The 19400-nt window shown below is 40.9% G+C and overlaps 1 protein-coding gene across 1 annotated transcript in view; it reads right to left on the bottom strand.

Annotated features, from left to right (window-relative positions):
* B3GLCT (beta 3-glucosyltransferase) overlaps positions 1-19400 on the bottom strand; it is a 160369-nt gene that overhangs the window by 15957 nt on the left and 125012 nt on the right. The window contains exons 12-13 of the mRNA XM_030200364.1: positions 13243-13339; positions 2571-2690 (exon numbers count right to left, since the gene is read on the bottom strand). Coding sequence (XP_030056224.1) covers positions 2571-2690; positions 13243-13339 — 217 coding nt within the window. The remainder of the gene's footprint in view (positions 1-2570; positions 2691-13242; positions 13340-19400) is intronic.

The raw sequence follows: 19400 nt of genomic DNA, 5'->3' as shown, positions 1-19400 counted from the left end.
TGCATTTTTGTAAAATGTTGAATTAACATTAGTGTTAATGCTGTCTCCCAGACTTTGGGACCAATGTACTAAAATTGCATTAACATTAGATATGGATGTAATATACGAATGTTTAAAAAAAGTTAATCAATTTGATGCATAAATATAATGATCGATTCATTTAAAATTACTGCAGGTTAATGCATTTTACATTAAGTTACACTTTTGTGTTAACTGATACATTTGCATTAACACTGTCTTAAAATAGGCACACTGATCTGTGTTAATGACTGTTTTAGATCAGTTCAGCATACTGTAAACCTCTAAATAGTTCATATTTCTGTATTTGGGATATTTTGGAAAAAAAAGAGCTAAAAAATATACTATAATCAAATTTCTCACTAATATTTAAGGCATACATATATAATCTGTAAAGAAAATGGCTGCTGTTATAAACATTACAACACACCTTACAACCTGATCCCTTCCCAACAGTTGGGCCAGGACATGTACTTGCATTGGTATAAAACAGGAAGAGCTGCTATTAAAAAAAGGCTGAGGGGAGATATGATAAAGTTATATAAAATATCAAGTGGAGTGGAATGGGAAGACGTGAATCACGCGTTTATTCTTTCCAAAAATACAAGGACTAGGGGGCATGTAATTATCTACTACATAGTAAATTTAAAACAAACCTAAAAAATATTTCTTCATTCAAGGTGTAATCAAACTCTGGAATTCATTGCCAGAGAATGTAGTAACAGCGATTAGCTTAGCAGTGTTTAAAAAAAAGTTTGGGCAAGTTCCTAAAAGAAAAGTCCATAAGCCATTATTAAGATGGACTTGAAAAAACTTCTGCTTATTTTTGGAATAAGCAGCATAAAATCTGTTTCACGCTTTTGGGACCTTGCCAAGTACTTGTGGCCTGGATTGGTCACTGTTAGAAATAGGATACTGTGCTTAATGTCGCAATATGGCAATGCATATGTACTTATGTTCTAAATGTGTGTGTTACTTGTTATAGAAGTGCCCTTACTGACACTGAATGAATGCGGTCAGATCAGAAGAGTGTGTTGTAATTCTAATGATCCCTGGTGGGAAAGATTTTTCCTAAGGACTGTGTTTCTATAAAGCTAGTGAGTCTACGCATGGGTCTTGTTCTAACTTTTCTTCTGACCAAGAAATATGGCTGGGACTCATCAGGAACTGGGAGTTTTCTAAAAATCCAGAAGGATCTTGAGATAGAATTGATCAAGGGTGAATGGCCCGTCAGCCCATACTCCTTAGTATAGCTGAAGATTAGCCTTCGGTGAGTTAAGAAATACATTTTAGAACAGTACTTCATGCTCTTGTGCTTTCATCCCTTGAAACTATAACTTGATGTTGATGGAATTACTAGCTTCTTCCCTGAAAGCTCTTTATGCTATTCAGAATGCAGCTGCATGTCTACATGATTAGATTACACCTAGCCTACAAGCTCTTTATTGGTTACTTGCATATTTATTTCATTTTGCCTGATGAGCGTTTGAAGAACTTTTATTGAGATTCTGAGGCTTTTTCCGGCACTAAGTAAAGTTTTTTTTAAGTATTAATAATTAATAAGGAATACATTACTGTTTCAACATGTCATTTCAGTAATATGATGTTTTATTTCGGATAAGAGAACGAAGCTGAACAAAGTGGTAGGTGGAAGTGTAGAAATATAATTTATTAGCTGTGAAAATTGCATACATGATCCAAAAATAAAACCGTCATATATATTTTTCATAGGACAAATTAATGAGATGGATGTCTGTTCTGCTCCTGAGGAAGCATTATGTGAGACAGTGGCACTCCTCTGAGCAAACCAGAGAGAATCCTTAACTTTAAGATAAGTGTCCCGGCTTCATTAAGCTTTTAGTTGAAAATGTGAATAATAAGGAATCTTGAAAATATTTTACAAAACATAAATAATGTAAATATTTAAAAAACTGGGAGGTTTTTTGAGACTAATGAGGAAGCTCACTCAGCAGAAAGTTGGTCTTCAATTAAAGCAAGTAAGCCGAGCGTCTGAAGTCTTGTTCCTCCCTTTTTCACATAAAAGTAAAAGTCTCGGTGATCTGTAGTAACTTCCATATTTTTGCATAGAGAAAACACACAAATTTATACCTACTGACGTTGGCTCTGGGTACCCATTTTGTAAAGATACAGAGGACCCTATATTGTCTTTAAAAAATAGGATTAAAATAGGTACCTGCTTGGATTTTTCACATAGCACCTGTAATTTGGATATATCTAGTTGGCAGGGATAAGTGGATTTGTGATGGAAGACGGGACAGATATTATCCAGTGTAATGTAGATAAAAACGAGTCCGCAATTGGATCATTTTCATCTGACCTGTGATTGAAATCTACTTGCCCTCACCTAAAAGAAAATATCCAAGGCATGGATGTGACTTTGAGTTATAATGCAATCATCTACTTTATATGCTTAAATAATTCAAATGAAGGAGTATTTATCATAACAGCACCAAAATCTTAATACTGTAACACATTCATAGAAATGCATTTTCCCTGATTCACAAAAGCAATTTAAATTTAAGAAAGCTTACCCTCCTCCACCAGTGATGTAACTGTATCCACCTGTTCCCAAACCATATCCATAACGCTCTCCCAAAAAGACTGGTTCCTCGGGGGAATAACAGCCGAGTAGATTTTGGAGCCTAGAAATGCTACATCATGAAGCATACAACTGATGAGATTATTTTTTGTACTAATGTGCACACATTTAAACAAGAACTGGCCTGAAAAAATACATTTCAGCAAATGGACTAAAAATTTAATCTTTCCTCAGAAGCCAGTTAAAAGGCTTCTGAGGAAAGGGTGTGAGAATTTCTTGAATATATGAAATTATTTTCATTATTCATAGATCTGTGCACAACTGATCAAGCCCTTCAATTTTTTTTCCATAAGTAAAATACGGTCTTAGTTACTTGATAGACAAAGTCAAAATAAAAGGTCTGTTTGCTAAAGGCTTTTAATATTAATACAATATTCATATGTGTTAACACATAGCACATTAGTTTGCATTAATATGAATAGGTTGATGAGCTTCAAATTCAAGTAAAGCAGCTAATTAATATTAAAATAGAGTACTACAAATCACATCAAGCAGTGTAATATACATTAATCCACCAGCTAAAACAACATCTTAGGTATTTAAGCTAACTTGTAGATTTATCCCCAATTCTGATCATCCTCTCAACTCTTGTGATTGAAAGTCAAGGTCTCTTAGGCTGATCCTGCCTCCATGAGACAGTAAACTGTTCCCAAGCGGCTAACTTCACCCCCCCCCCCACGCCACGCCATCTTGATCACAGGAATATAGAGTGACAACTGAAGCCTTATGGCTGACCACCTCGGAGGTCTTCCAACTGTAAGTTTAGGGCAGAAAGGAGCACTCTTCCCTACTTTTCTGCTCGTGCTGGAATTCAAAATGGCACCCAATTACCTCATATACTTCAAAAGGAGTTGTACTCTGCTGCAGCCCAATGCAGCTGACCATACTATATCCAGGTTTCGCATTTCACTGTAAACAGGTTCCAGTATATAATTTTATGGCCACAGACAGTGAAACACAACTGCAAACCTGCCACGGCCCAACTGCCCTATGAATCATGTGCTCCCCCTACCCTTGCACAAAAGTAAAATGCCCTGAGAAATCCAGGCCATGGCCTTAAGGATTAAAAACTAAACTCAGGCTCTTGCATTGGGATAAAATTAAACCATGCCCCAAGGTCACAGTTTAGACAGCTCTCCCCTCTAAACCCTGCAGTTTTGTTTCATATGCTATGTCCCAGAGTTTGTATGGCTCAGTTATAAGAGGATAAGGAGCCTGCCCATCCCCTACTTGAATCATGGGCTCCAGCACTGATCCTAGAATCTTATGGCCCCATGATACCTCTCAGCTAGCAAGAACTGTCTCACAGTTGGGCATCAGAGCCAAATTCCAAATTTTGGCCCACAAAAGAATATAATCAGCTTTAGCAAAAAGACAAAACTGAAGGACAATATCATAAATTTAACAAAAGGCATAATGAAGCTTTTTCTGATCAATATTCAGCTGATGGCAGTCAGCTTTTTTAAGCACTGACGGCTCTGACTAAATAGACCTGGATATTCAATGCTAGGCCATGTCCAGGCAATGGCACTGGATATTTGGTCATAACTGGGCATGTGCTGGCCACCGACTCTTAAGCAGATCAAGGTCAATATTCAGCTGGGACCCAAATAACACACTTATGTGGGTTCAGGCTGGATATTTGTAGGACCCACATAAGGGGATCTGTCAGGAATCACAAAATATCTCCAGACCCTCCCCCCTGCTTTATATGGGAGGCTGACCCCTAGCAGTAGTACCACAAGACTACTGCTAGTGTCAGTACTGCCATTTTGAACTTGAAGCCAGAAGTGGTGGGAGTGGAAGGAGTCTGCTGCTGCTCCCTCTCGTTGGACTACCAGGGATCTCCTCTGGATAAGTCCCAGGGGTTCCTAGGGGTCTGGAGGAGGGGCCAGGGATGGTATCAGAGAGGGATGGGAACCATAGCTGACAGACGGGGTTATGGAGGGGGATCAGAACCATATAGGGTGGGGGATTGAAACCATAGTGGGAGGTTATGAGAGATCTGAAATTAGAGATAGGGACTGGGGGGATCAGAGGGCTGGCAACACTGAAGTTATGTGCATGCCAGCTGATATTCAGGGCCTGAACTCACCTAACTGAGGGGTCCTTTTACAAAGCCGCAGTAAAAAGAGGCCTACGGTAGTGTGGGTGCATTTTTTAGGCACTCGCTAGGCAATTTTTTACTGCGTCTGGAAAAAAGACTATTTTTTTAAATGGGCCTGCACTAATATTAAAACTAGTGCGTGCTTATTTACAGCTTGAGCCCTTACTGCCCACCCATTGACCTAGTGGTAAGGGCTCACGCGCTACCCACACGGTAAGCATGCAGCGAGCCAACGTGGACATGCTGCCAGTTAATGCCCCCCGCGGTAGAAAATTATTTTCTACCGTGGGATTCAGTGCACGCCAAGATCAGAATTATCACCGGGAACATGCACTATCCCAACAGTAGTACCAATTAGGTGCACGATACTCGTGTAACCCTCCCACACCTTTGTAAAAGGGCCCCTAAGTGGCTAAAAGTTAAGACTGCCTTTTGTGCAGTATTATCTGACCACTAAGTGGCCTGTGCCCACACAGCTGCCAGCTCCTCCTCCTGAATCTTTTCCTGGACCACCCTGGCACTGTCTGTATTCTACCTCGGAAGTCAGCGCCAATATTCAGCAACCCTGCCCAATTAAGTGCCACTGATTATCAGCAGCCAGCCTGCTCAGCATAGTATAAGCATGCAGAAGATTATTTTTAATGGACCCTTCAGGCACTCAGGTTTTGTATATGTTGTGAAACTGAATACTTTCTGTCAGAAATGCTTGCTGTCTGGCCCTTACAGGACTTCTTTTAGAATTATTTGAAACAGTTTGCATCATCTGACTCAAACCAAGCAGAAAAGAACTTCCAAACCACTGCGTAATATCCGTCAGGCTTGACTATGATGTAGTATCTAATCTGACTCAGTCAATTTCTGAAACTTAAGGGCCACTGAGAAGTGATTACTTTAATAATAAAATGTTCCTTTATAAGTTTACATGGAATAGGCTGCAATTACAGAAACTAATACAACTAGCAAACTCTGCAAAACAATTTCCACCTACTGCTACTAATAAAACAATAGCTCTTCCCTGCTAAAATTGCTTGACAGTGTACATTCAATTGGCTCATCTTCCTTTCCATTTAGTGTTATTCTGACTTAGTTTGTAAGCATTTTATTTCTCACTAAATTCTCTGTACTATTTTCCAAACCAAAGACAGCAGCAGATCATTCCGTATCACATGGTGTGTCATTCAAGAGCACCTGATGGACCATGTTTGTCACTGCTTGCCAGTTATTTTACATAAGGAAAGGGAAATGACAGCCATGCAAAGCATGGCTTGCTAACCCCCCACAACAAATCATTCATTGAGATACAGCCGGAATAAACTAAACTGAGCAACCAACCTGAGCTATCCTTAACTATGGAAATGGATTTTTCTGCACTCGGACACAGGTCGAATTCAACATGCTAGCTGCATATCCTCTACACTGCATGCAAATCTATTTCATACATATTCATTGTGGATATCCTGAAAACCTGTCTAGGTTTGTCCAGAGGACTGGGTTGAGAACCACTGCCCTACATGGAAAGGTCTTGTGTAATCCATCTAACTGGCAAATCTTCTAGTCTAGTTGGCTTTTTCTAGCCTGAAAATATAGATCATGCAATGGATATATACAACACCATCAACTTTGATGGTGAATATGTAAAACAATGGAATGAACTCATACTTCAATGCTTGCTATATCTTATGCTCATTACAATTGCCAAATTCAATCAGCTAATTAATGAATATACATGAGAGAGATCTTCAAACAATAGATGGAGTGGGCATGCAAATCTTTCTCATGTATATTCATTGCTATTATCTCCAATAACAGTACATAAGCTTTTATTTTCATATATTGTTTATTCAAATTAACCTGATTATCTAATGCATTTGAGTATTTCATGCCTAATGCTATATCACTCATACTTCCATTCATTCTACTTAGTACTCGTGTCTAATCCCTTTGCTGCTTATCCTGCTACCAGAAACACAAAGCTCAACATCGACCTCAGGACTTTCTAATACCACTCTGTTCTAATTTATTGCTTTGCTAGTAGAGGAGTGTGGTAGCCGTGTTAGTCCACTCTTAAGGTTATCAATAGAAATCAAACAAAATAAAACATGGAAAAGAAAATAAGATACCACCTTTTTTATTGGACATAATACATTTCTTGATTAGCTTTCGAAGGTTGCCCTTCTTCGTCAGATCGGAAATAAGCAAATGTGCTAGCTGACAGTGTATATAAGTGAAAACATTCAAGCATTACTATGACAGTCTGACAGGGTGGGAAGATGGGGGTGGGTAGGAGGTATGCATGGGGACATCAAAGCATATCATTGATATTCTAACAGGATAGGTGTGGATAGGTGAGGGGAGGGTGATCAATAGAGAAATACAGCTTTATGGTTTATAATGGGCTAGGAACCCCAGATCCTTGTTAAGTCCTTTCTGTTGGGCGTTAAAATATTCAATCATTCTGACTTCAAAGGTGTTACGTTCTTGTATGGTTCAGGGGCGTAGCTACGGGTGGGCCTGGCTGGGCCCAGGCCCACCCAATTTCAGCCCAGGCCCGCCCAGCGCCAGCACCCATTGCCGGCCACTGCTGCTTTTCCTGTTGAGCAGCAGGGCCGGCGCTACAAAAAGAAGAAGCGCTAACGGCGCTAAGGACGAAAAATGTTAAAAAAAAAAAAAGCGCGGCACCGGCAGGCACTATCTAGGCAGCCTTGAGGCATTGGCTGCTGGCTCGCAGACTCCTCCCGTCTCCTACGTCACTGCCGTTAGCACTTCTTCTTTTTGTAGCGCCGGCCCTGCTGCTCAACAGGAAAAGCAGCAGTGGCCGGCAATGGGAGCTGGGGCTGGCATGCAGGGCAGGCCTCGTCGAAGAAAAGAGGGGAAACATGGAAGGATGGGGAGAAAAAGAGGGAAAACAGATGGAAGGATGGCAGAGAATGAGGGAAAACATGGAAGGATGGCAGAGAATGAGGGAAAACATGGAAGGATGGGGAGAAAGAGGGAAAACATGGAAGGATGGGGAGAAAAGAGGGAAAACAGATGGAAGGATGGCAGAAAAAGAGGGAAAACAGATGGAAGGATGGGGAGAGAAAGAGGGAAAACAGATGGATGGGGAGAGAGACTCTGGATGGAAGGATGGGGAGAGAAAGGGGAGAGACTGGAAGGATGCAGAGAGAAAGGGGAGAGACTGGAAGGATGTGAAGAGAGAAGGGACACTGAACAGAAAAGGGTAGAGTGATACAGAGACACTGGTTAGAAAGAGGGAGAGAGAGACATTAGATGGAAGGATCAGGAGAGAGGGTAGATGGATGGAAGGATGGGGAGAGAAAGAGGGAAGATGCTGGATGGAAGGGTAGGGAGAAAGAGGTGACACTGGACGGAAGGATGCAGAAAGAAAGAGGGGAGACTACTGGAAGGATGGGGCGAGAGAGGGGAGACTGGAAGGATGGGGAGAGAAAGAAGAGAGCTGCTGGATGGAAAAGGAGAGTAGTGAAAGACTGGAGAATAAGAGGAAGGGGCATGGGGAGAACAAGGGTGAGAAAAAGATGAAAAGTCATAAGTAGATGAAGGAAATTAAAGAATGAATAGTAAGAATGAATTAAATCAGGACAGAGAGAGAGAGAGAGAGAGAGAGAGGCAGAAAAATATTGAAGAAAGCAAAGAAAAAGGAGAGAAAAATGAGAAATGGCCAAGAAACCGTGGCAGACGAGATAAGCGAAAACGAAGGAAAGCAGAATCTAGAGACTGGGAGCGACACAATGAGAAAAAGTAAATGGCCATACAAGAAAGGTAAAGAAAATAATTTTATTTTTAATTTAGGATAAAGTAATATGGTACCTGTGTTAATGAAGTTTCAGAGACCAATACTTCCTTCCTTAGGTCAGGCGAGGATACCGTAACAGCATTATACTGACCTGAGGCAGGAGGTTTTGGCCTCTGAAAGCTCACTGAAAAGGGTGTTAAGGCTATTAAATAAATTTTCTGAAATCTGATGCACTGAAAAGCAGCACTTTACCCTGTGTGACAAATGCATCTGATTAGCGTGACTAAATTTTGCTGGGGGAGGGGGGTAGAGAGAAAATTTTGTGCCCACCCACTTTGGGTTCAGGCCCATCCAAAATTGGCAGTCTGGCTACGCCACTGGTATGGTTTTAAAGTTACCTTTCAGGATTCTCACTGTGAAGTCACTGGTACAGTGTCCTGGTCCTGTAAAATGCTGACCAACAGGGGTGGGAGCCCTACTGGCACCAGTATTGTTCATGTGATGTCTATGTAAATTGAATCTTGTCTTAAGCATCTGGCCTGTTTCTCCAATATAGCATCCTTCGTTACATTTTTTACACTGAATGATATATACCACATTGGAAGATGAGCAAGTGAAAGATTCCTTTATGTTGAATATCTTTCCTTTGTGGATGACTGTGGGGTCCTGTGAAATGTTTTGGCATAGTTTGCAACTGGATAAATTACAGGGAAGTGTGCCCTTCTGTTCCTTTTCAGTCTGTGATGGAAGTTTACTTCTGATTAGCTTGTGTTTTAAGTTGGGTGGCTGTCAGAAGGCCAGTACTGGTGGGGATGGGAATATCTCTTTCAGTAATTCATCCTCCTGGAGTATAGGTTGTCGATCTCTTATGATTTTCCTCAGTTTTTCCAGCTCTGGATTGTATGTCACTACAAGGGGGATTCTGTCTGTGGCTTTTTTCTCCTTGTACTGTAGTAGATTCTCCCTGGGTGTTTTGAGGGAGGAGGCAATATTCTTGGAGATTATTTTGGGGTTGTAGCCTTTCTGTTTGAAGGATGCAGTCAGGCTTTTAAGGTGTCTGTCTCTGTCCCCTGGGTCAGAGCAGATACGGTGGTATGTTGTGGCTTGGCTGTAAATGATGGATCTTTTTGTATGTGAAGGATGGAAGCTGGAGTTGTGGAGGTAGCTGCATCTGTCTGTGAGTTTCTTGTATATAGATGTTTGTATACAGCCATCACTGATTGAGACCGTGGTGTCCATAAAATTGACTTTTTCTGGGGAGTAGTCGATTTTGAATCTGATTGTAGGATGGTATGTATTGAAGGAAGAATAAAATTGTTTCAGAGTTTCTTCACCCTCCGTCCAAATCATAAAAATGTCATCGATGTACCGGTAGTATTTTAGAGGTTTGGTCTGGTGTGTATTCAGAAATATTGCTTTGCTAGGTAACTCCCTTTCGACCCGTCCCGTCACTACTACAAGACCTGTTTTTAATTGTATACTAGCAGCAGGGGTTCCTCTGTCTCTTGACTGCTTTATTTCACCATACTGCTTCTCGGACTGCCTGAAGCAAAGCCTTGGACATCAGCCCCGGGTCTTTTTGATTCCAATCAGTTCTAATGTTGCTTTGCTGTGAGTGTTGAACTGTGTGTTAACTCCCTTTCGAGCCGTCCCTTCACTTCTATACGTCTTCTTTTGTAATCTTCAGCTTTAACACTGTCTGTTCTGCCAGACGCTCAATTTTTAATTGTATACTAGCAGCAAGGGCGTTTCTCTTTCTCTTGATTATTTTATTTTACTTCAAAGTCACTCTGTGTTTGGTGAGGTAACCTTGCTTCAATGCTAATATCTTAGAAGTCACAGCTGCCCTACGCGTTCCGCCGTTAGGCGTCTTCAGGGGCTTCTAGTGTCTAAACAAAATAAAACATTGGCATGATTTCTGTACTTCTCCTATGTATCTCATTGCTTTTGTAATCACTGAACTCCTACCTTCCTTGTAGTTGTTCTGCCTGCTTGGCTGCTGCCTGGTGGGTATCCTCTCCGGTGCTTTGAAAATGGCGCTCGTCTTCTTATCTCTCTGCTCATGCACAGTGCTATCTTTCGGTGTCTCATGACACTACCTGTGTTTTGTACTCCTGCCCAATCTACTTCTTTATTCAAACCCCTAGGGGTCACTGTTTGCCATTCATATATAATGCGTTGTTCTATCTGCATTAACCTATGTAGTACATTCCCCCCTCTAGTCAAGTCCATCTATATTAACACTACAAACTTTAATTGCTCTATGGTATGTCCTTTAGTAAGCCAATGCTTAACTATTGGAATATCCACCTTCTGTAATCGGATGTTGCTGAGATGCTGAGCAATTCTGTGCTTTACTTTCTTGACTGTTTGTCCTATATATAACAGGTCACATGGACATTGCATAGCATATATGACAAATGCAGATTCACAGTTGGTAGTTGACATAAGTTGAAATTCTTTTCATTTTGTTTGATTAGCGATCTGAATGCTTTGTGTTTCTACGGTGTGTGCACAATATGTGCACCCTTTGCATTTGAAATGACCTCTCTGTTCATTATTTATTTTCTCTGGTTTTTTAATTTCTCTCTTCTAAATGAGAACGGAGGATGTTCTTTGAGCATTGGATGTATGCCTAACATGGACCAATGCTTGCGTATTATTTCAATGACTTGGTGGGATTGTGCTACATATGGGAGTATGCAAGTCATCTTAGATTCTACTTTCTGCGTTCCCTTATTGAACAACTATTATCTCTGGGCATTATATCCCCTTTTAAGGCTTTGGATATTATTTTTCCTGGATATCCCCGCTCTTTAAATCATTTCTTCATTTGTGTTGCCTGTTTTATGTACTCTTATTTTTGTGAGTATATACGTCTGACTCTTAAGAATTGTCCTGCAGGGATTCCGTTCTTTTAAGGAAGTGGGGTGGTGGCTCGAGTAATGCAATAGAGTATTTCTGGAACATTTTAGTCTCAAATGCTCCTGCGCTGTTAATTATCTTTACATCAAGGAATTCCACTTTGTTTTTGCCTATGTTAACAACGGCGGGACCAGAGCTGAGAAAGAGAGAAGGGCCGAGCCTGCAAGCCTTTTACCGCTGCTGCTGCCGGCCGCCATAAACCCGACTTGGTAAGTGAAGATGACTTTTAAAATTCGGAGGGAGGGGGCCTAGAACTGGAAGGGAGGGAGGGAGGGACGATGACACCCTCATGCGTGTGACGTTGTGTTCCTTTGCCTAGCAACTCTGCAGCGTTCCCTTCCAGTGATTGGTCACTGCTGCTTGTGATGAACCAGGAAGCACACAAACGTCAGGACAGGAGATGGATACAGCAGGCAGCACGAACCCTTCACTGGCACGGAGTCAGCTTCAGAACGTTGGAGGTGCTTTTTATTATACTAGATAATCTAAATATTGCGAGAGGGGTTCCAGTATTGACCCTTTCCCATTCACAATCGGGCAACCAGGAGGGTTGATGACACTTTTATGTATTTTAGGCACAAAGTATATGTTAGGTACTTTGGGAAAAGGTCTATCTAAATATTTAAATTCTTTATTATTGATAGTACCCTTTTCCATAGCGTTTATCAAGATGGCATGTATACTGGACGCATAATCTAATGCATTATACATCGTTGATAAAATGTTGTGTCTTGTAATTGTCTTTGTGCTTCCCTATTATAATCGTGTTTATTCTGTACTACTGTCGCCCCTCCCTTGTCCGCCCGATTGATTGCTATTTCTTCGTAGTTCTGTAGTTGCTTCAATGCTGCTGTAAGATTTTTGGTTAAATTGCTGTGTATACAATTAAAAACCAAGCGTCTGGCAGGACAGTGTTAAAGCTGAAGATTACAAAAGAAGACGTATAGAAGTGAAGGGACGGCTCGAAAGGGAGTTACCGCACAGTTCAACATTCACAGCAAAGCAACATTAGAACATTAGACCCTTCTGTAATACTAAATGTTTATTTTCTAGCATTCTTCCACTACTCATGATGTACTGTAAGCCACTTTGAGCCTGCAAAGAGGTGGGAAAAGGTGGGATACAAATGCAACAAATAAATAAATAAAAACTGATTGGAATCAAAAAGACCAGGGGCTGATGTCAAAGGCTTTGCTTCAGGCAGTTGGAGCAGCAGTATGGTGAAATAAAGCAGTCAAGAGACAGAGGAACCCCTGCTGCTACTATACAATTAGAAACAGGTCTTGTAGTAGTGAAGGGACAGGTCGAAAGGGAGTTACCTAGCAAAGCAATAAATTAGAACAGAGTGGTATTAAAAAGTCCTGAGGTCAATGTTTAACATTGTGCTTCTGGTAGCGGGATAAGCAGCAAAGGGATTAGACACGAGTATTAAGTAGAATGAATGGAAGTATGAGTGATATAGCATTAGGCATGAAATACTCAAATGCATTAGATAATATATTCAGGTTAATTTGAATAAACAATCAATATATGAAAATAAAAGCTTATGTGCTGTTATTGGAGATAATAGTTATTAATAGAAATAACAGTTCATAAATTCAGTTCACTCAGTGGTTAGTGAATGCATATTCATTAAGGATATCCTGAAAAGGGTTGAAAACAGGACAGGTTGAGGACTGAACTTGGACAAGCCTGCTCTAAATGATTATTATAGATACAGTGGAGTCAGTTTTCATAAAATACTCATTCAAAAACGGACCCCAGAAAGTACTAGCTTAATGCAGCTTGATGCCTTAAAAACTGTAACAAAATACATACCTTATTAAGGTATCATCATCAACAATAACCAGCCAAGATGTCTTGGAAGCATTAAAAAAAAATCTTTCAAGTATGGCAAATGTCTTTCCACAATGTCCTAAAAAGATAAACAGAACAATGGTTTACAAATTATACATTTTCATAATAAAGAAAGATATGTGAAGGGGGACTCCGTAGTCACCATAGAAATTTTTTAAACCACTCCCAGTTATCAAGACAGAAATTTAAACAGTTACTGCTTCAAGGAAGACTTTGGAGAACAAAGACATACAAGATCGATGACATAGAACACCATCACTGCCAGGTTTGTGGTAGACCCGATTGTACAGAGGGGTGCTTTCACAGGAGCAGAAGATTAGGGCTGGTACTACATCGTAACATAGTAAATGACAGCAAATAAAGACCTGAGTGGTCCATCCAATCTGTCCAATTCGTAATCAATTTATGATTAAATAATCCAATACCATTACTAAGAGCATTTTACTCAATATGTTCCACTTTAAGATGTCTTCCCCTACCCCACTGAGAAATATAGCACCTGTACTTATAGCATATGATATGAATGTGGTATAAAATATGCATTAAACAATAGAAAGCCTTATAAAAATCATAAAGCTACATAAAAATTGACAACCTTTATTACATAAGTCAAAAATATACCAATCAACACACATATTAAAAAGTATACATATTCCATTCCCTCCAATCAATTTAAAATCAAATGTCCATTGTAGAACAGATGTCCTTATATTCACTCCTTCTTCTTCTTCTTGGTCTCCAAATTAAATCTGTTAGAATCACCTGATCTTCATAGCAGTACAAAATAATCTCACCCAAAGTTCATTCCTCAAAGAGTAAAGAATGTATTATTCATTTCCACAGAGCATATATAGCCCGAGTATTTTCAGCCCAACACAAAATTGTGTTTTGCCACCAGGATGTCCTCAGGAGCTGTTTTTCTATACGCACAATATTTAAACATTAGTTTATTTAAAAAACAAACTCCAAATTATACATTAAAAAATTAATGAAAATGAACATCATAATATATCTTACCATATTAGTAACAGCAAACTGTTTATAGCCAGACATAGGTAAGGAATCATCAAGCTCCAGGTCAACATATCAATCGGGAGATATGAAACACTAACAAATGCGTGATAACAGAGTCTCTTGTTTTTCTATATATAAGGGAGGTCCCTCAGGAAAAAGTTATCAAACAAATTCATCCCACTCAATTGCTTGATTTAGTCCATCAGATTCAATTGTTTTTAATGAATAAATACATTTTTGTTCATTATGTAGAAGCCATTGGGATAAATCTCACCCCCCACCCCATTGTTGTGAGCCTGATATAACACCACAAATTGTAAATCATCCAATTTGTGCCCAGCTGTCAGCCAATGTGAAACAAGAGGCTTTATAAAAATCAGGATTCGAATGACCATGCAATATGGATGTCTAAATGCTGGTATTCAGACATCCAACTCATAAAATAAGGGCCAAAGATGCCTATTAGGGCATAATCGAAAGAGAAGGGTGCCCATCTTTCGACACAAATCAGGAGATGGGCGTCCTTTTCTCAGGGTTGCCCAAATCAGCATAAACGAAAGACGATTTTGGGTGTCCTCAACTGCAGTCCGGCGCAGGGATGACCAAAGTTCATGGGGGCGTGTCAGAGGCATAGCGAAGGTGGGACTGGGGCTTGCTTAAGAGATGGGCGTCCTCGGCCAATAACGGAAAAAAGAAGGGCATCCATGATGAGCATTTGGTCGACTTTACTTGGTCCATTTTTTTTCACGACCAAGCTTCAAAAAAGTGCCCGAACTGACCAGATGACCACTGGAGAGAATCGGGGATGACCTCCCCTGACTCCCCCAATGGTCACTAACCCCCTGCCACCCTAAAAAAAAAAATTAAGTGGGTGCAGTGCACCTCAGGCAGGCGGACCCAGGCCCATCCCCCCTACCTGTTACACTTGTGGTAAATGTTGAGACCTCCAAAAACCACCACAAACCCACTGTACCCATATGTAGGTGCCCCCCTTCACCCATAAGGGCTATGGTAGTGGTGTACAGTTGTGGGGAATGGGTTTTGGGGGGCTCAGCACCCAAGGTAAGGGAGCTATGCACTTGGGACCAATTTGTGAAGTCCACTGCAGTGCCCCCTAGGGTGCCCTGGCATGTGAGGGGGACAGTGCACTATAAATGCTGGCTCATCCCATGGCCAAATGACTTGGATTTGGTCGTTTTTGAGATGGGCGTCCTCGGTTTCCACTATGGGTGAAAACCGGGGATGACCATCTCTAAGTTCGTCCGTCTCGACATTTAGGTCGACCATCTCTAAAGTGGACCTAAATGTTGAGATTTGGGCGTCCCTGACCGTATTATTTTTATTTTTGTTACATTTGTACCCCGCGCCTTCCAGGCTCAATGCGGCTTACATGGGGCAATGGAGGGTTAAGTGACTTGCCCAGAGTCACAAGGAGCTGCCTGTGCCTGAAGTGGGAATCAAACTCAGTTCCTCAGTTCCCCAGGACCAAAGTCCACCACCCTAATCACTAGGCCACTCCTCCACTCCACTTATCGAAATGAAAGATGGACGCCCATCTTGTTTCGATAAATCGGGTTTCCCTGCCCCTTCGCGGCACCGTCCTTACAGATGGGCACCCTTAGAGATGGTCGTCCCTGTTCGATTATTCCCCTCCATGTGTCATCATACAATAGACTATAAACAGGCATCTTCTTCTTTTCAATTCCTGTTATAATAATTACTTGTTAAAGTTTTGTCTTCTGTGAAGCAAACAATTGATATTTTTTTGTGTGTTGCACGTGAAAAAAAAATTGGTTGCTTGTGGTATTTTCAAGAATTTTTCCTATAGGGAATAGGGGGAAGAAAGGTGCCAATATCATCCATGTCCTTGAGATATGATTCAGCAAGAACTCTTTTGGCAGACTATTTCTGCCTGCTTTTCTTTTGAACATTGAAGTTGGAATGCCAAGGGGCACTGGTAGGCAAGTTAGAGTAAAGGAGTAGCCTAGTGGTTAGAGCACCAGGCTGACAACCAGCAAAGGCAGGTTCAAATCTCAGTGCTATTCCTTTTGATCTTGGGCAAATTACTTAACCATCCATTGCCTCAAGTACAACATTACTGCAGAGTGTGAATTCCCTGGGGAAATGAAAATGGCAAGTGACCAAGAGGCTCATTTTCAAAGCACTTAGGCTTACAAAGTTTCTAGGTCACTATGGAACTTTGTAAGTCTAATTGCTTTGAAAATATGCCTCATACTCACTTTGAGCTACAACTGAAAAAAAGATGTGTGCTAAATTCAATTAAATCAATGGAGAGGGTTTTAGGGGGTTGGTTTGTTTTGGGGTTTTTTTTTTTTTTGCTTTTAAGAGAAAGAACAGAAAAAACAACTTGCAGCAAATGTTCCCTTTTTGTTTATTCTTTGGAGAAGGAAACTGAGGTTTGAATAATTTACAAGTTGATAATATGGGTTTCTCTGCCGTATTTAGCTTTTATGGATCAGAAACTGGTTTTGTGGAATCTTGCAAGGGATCAATAACCCAATCAAGAGACTTAGGGGCTGATATTCAAAAAAGGGGCTGATATTCAAAATCATTTAACTGGGCAGGATAGACTTCTAAACAGGTTAAATGGCACTCAACTACTTAACTGCCTATCCAGAGATATTCAGTGGCATTTACCTAGATAGTGATGCTGGATATCCCCTCTAGCCACAAAAATGGAAACCAGGTATTCTGTGGGCAGTCTGGGCGCGGAGTCAATACATCCAATTAAGTGCCGATATTCATAACTGGATAAGTTAACCAAACAATTAGGACCGCATAAAAAAACAGTCCTATCTCAGTCCAATTTAACTTATCTAGTTAAGAGCTGAACACTGGCCCCTACTTGGATAAGTACCAGCCAGCCACATATACCTCAATATTCAATCCAATGCCTGGACATGGCCTGGCATTGAATATCCTAGCTTAAAGCCAGTAGCAGCAATAAAATAAAATAAAAAAAATTGCTAACTGCCACCAGCTGAATATTTACCCCTTAAATTCTTTACAGAAAGCAGGACCCTCTTCAGTATTTTTATTTATTGCATTTGTATCCCACATTTTCCCACCTCTTTGCAGGCTCAATGTGGCTTACAATACTTCATGAATGGTGGAATTACATTAGAAGATAGACATTTTGTGTTACAGAGAATGTTGGGTAACATGATAATGACTTACAATATATCAAGAATGGTGGAAAAGCATTAGAAATTAGACTATAAATGTTACAGAAGAATCTTGGGTAACCAGAGAGGGGAGTGGCCTAGTGGTTAGGGTGGTGGTCTTTGGTCCTGAGGAACTGAGTTCAATTCCTACCTCAGGCACAGGCAGCTCCTTGTGACTCTGGGCAAGTCACTTAACCCTCCATTGCCCCATGTAAGCCACATTGAGCCTGCCATGAGTGGGAAAGCACGGGGTACAAATGTAACAAAAAAAACACATGATAGTAATATAGCAAGTAGAAGTTGTAGAGCAGTTCTAAGTATATGTGGAGGGATGGCGTGTGTTCACATTTGTTGATCTTTGTGGTATACTTTATTAAAGAGATGGGTCTTCAGTAGTTTGCGGAAGTTGGTTAGTTCGCAAGTCGTTTTTAAGTTGTGCGGCAGTGCGTTCCATAACTAAGCATTGAGTGAAGAAAACTTTACTCCGATTCGTTTTAAATTTACCACACTGCTGCAGCTTCATCTCCAGATCTTGAGAGTATGTGCCACTATAGGGTTGTTTCTCTACATCAACGGCCTCCAGTTGACACTAGCACAGACCCAACTTCACGATCCCCCTCCCCACACCATCCTGACAGCTACATCCCTTCTGGTCTAAGTAGGCCCCCTGGATCCCCATCTTCTGACCCTAAAAACACCCCTGGTGGCCCAAGCGGGCCCCCAGACCTCCCACCAACTTGACCCACAAATGACCCTAGTGGCCTAAGTGGGCCCCCTTCCTCATGCACCTTTAAATGTTGGAAGGCAAGACTGATGCACAATTGCTTCTGCCTCCATGTTGCCATCCTTGAAAATGATGCCTCCTGTCTTCCAACAACTCTTAAAGGTGCAGGAAGTCAGAGAACCCACGTGGCCCGCCACCAGAGATGTTTCGGGGAGGAGGGGGGGGGGGGAGTGTTGAATCCTCTGTTCCTTACGCCATTCACTTATCACCTGCCTTGAGCTGGCACAAAGATTCATTGCTATAACATGAGTGAAAAGCTTTTTTTTTTTTTTTTTTAAACATTGGATAGCAATTTTAATATTCAACCTTTTGCATGTGTTTTGAATGCCCACTGAGCTACCCTTTAGCACAGTGATTTTACTCTGATTTTCCCATGCCAGTCTTTCTTCCTGCCTTGGGAGTTCATGCAGGAAAATCTACTACCACTGCTTATCATTTCTATAGCGCTACTAGACGTACGAAGCACTGTACACTGGACATGAAGAAACAGTCCCTGCTCAACAGAGCTTACAATCTAATTAGGACAGACAAACAGGACAAATAAGAGATAAGGGAATTACTAAGGTGGGAATGATAAAACGAGGGTACTAAACCGAAATCAAGTGAAACCGTTGTGGTAATGGGTAGCACAGCTTACTGCATTGACCCTGTACATTGTAAACCGTCTGGGGGACAGGTAGATACCTATTGTACCTAACTTGAATTACTAATACTGAAAGGGGTCAATTTTATTAAGTGTATGATAGGGTAAATGGTGAGAAAGGTACAGTAAACAAGGCAGAACCTTCCGCTTAAGAAATAAATATGGTTTATCCGGTCCTTCAGTCTAGTTTAATTTTCTTCATAACCAGAGAGAAGTATATTTTAAGGGGATTTTGATGGCTGAAAACAGCAGTAATTTATTTCTGTGAAAATGATTCTGTAGCAAGCCTGAAACTCAGAGCTGTAACAAAAACCCTCCTACTTTCAGAACATTGATTTTAAGGCCAGATCATAAAACTTAACTTGACAATATTAGCGAGAGAAGGAAGAGACTCCTAGATGTTAGTTAGGAATAAAACGACATCAGGCGCAAAAGCAAAGCTTTGTCTGTCACTTGAGTTGAAGGACCATTGCTGGACTGGTGTTTATCTGCC

This window comes from Microcaecilia unicolor, chromosome 4 (assembly GCF_901765095.1).
Source record: "Microcaecilia unicolor chromosome 4, aMicUni1.1, whole genome shotgun sequence".
NCBI lineage: Eukaryota > Metazoa > Chordata > Amphibia > Gymnophiona > Siphonopidae > Microcaecilia > Microcaecilia unicolor.
Note: the sequence above shows the minus strand (reverse complement) of the source record. Positions and strands in the feature narration are given on the sequence as shown.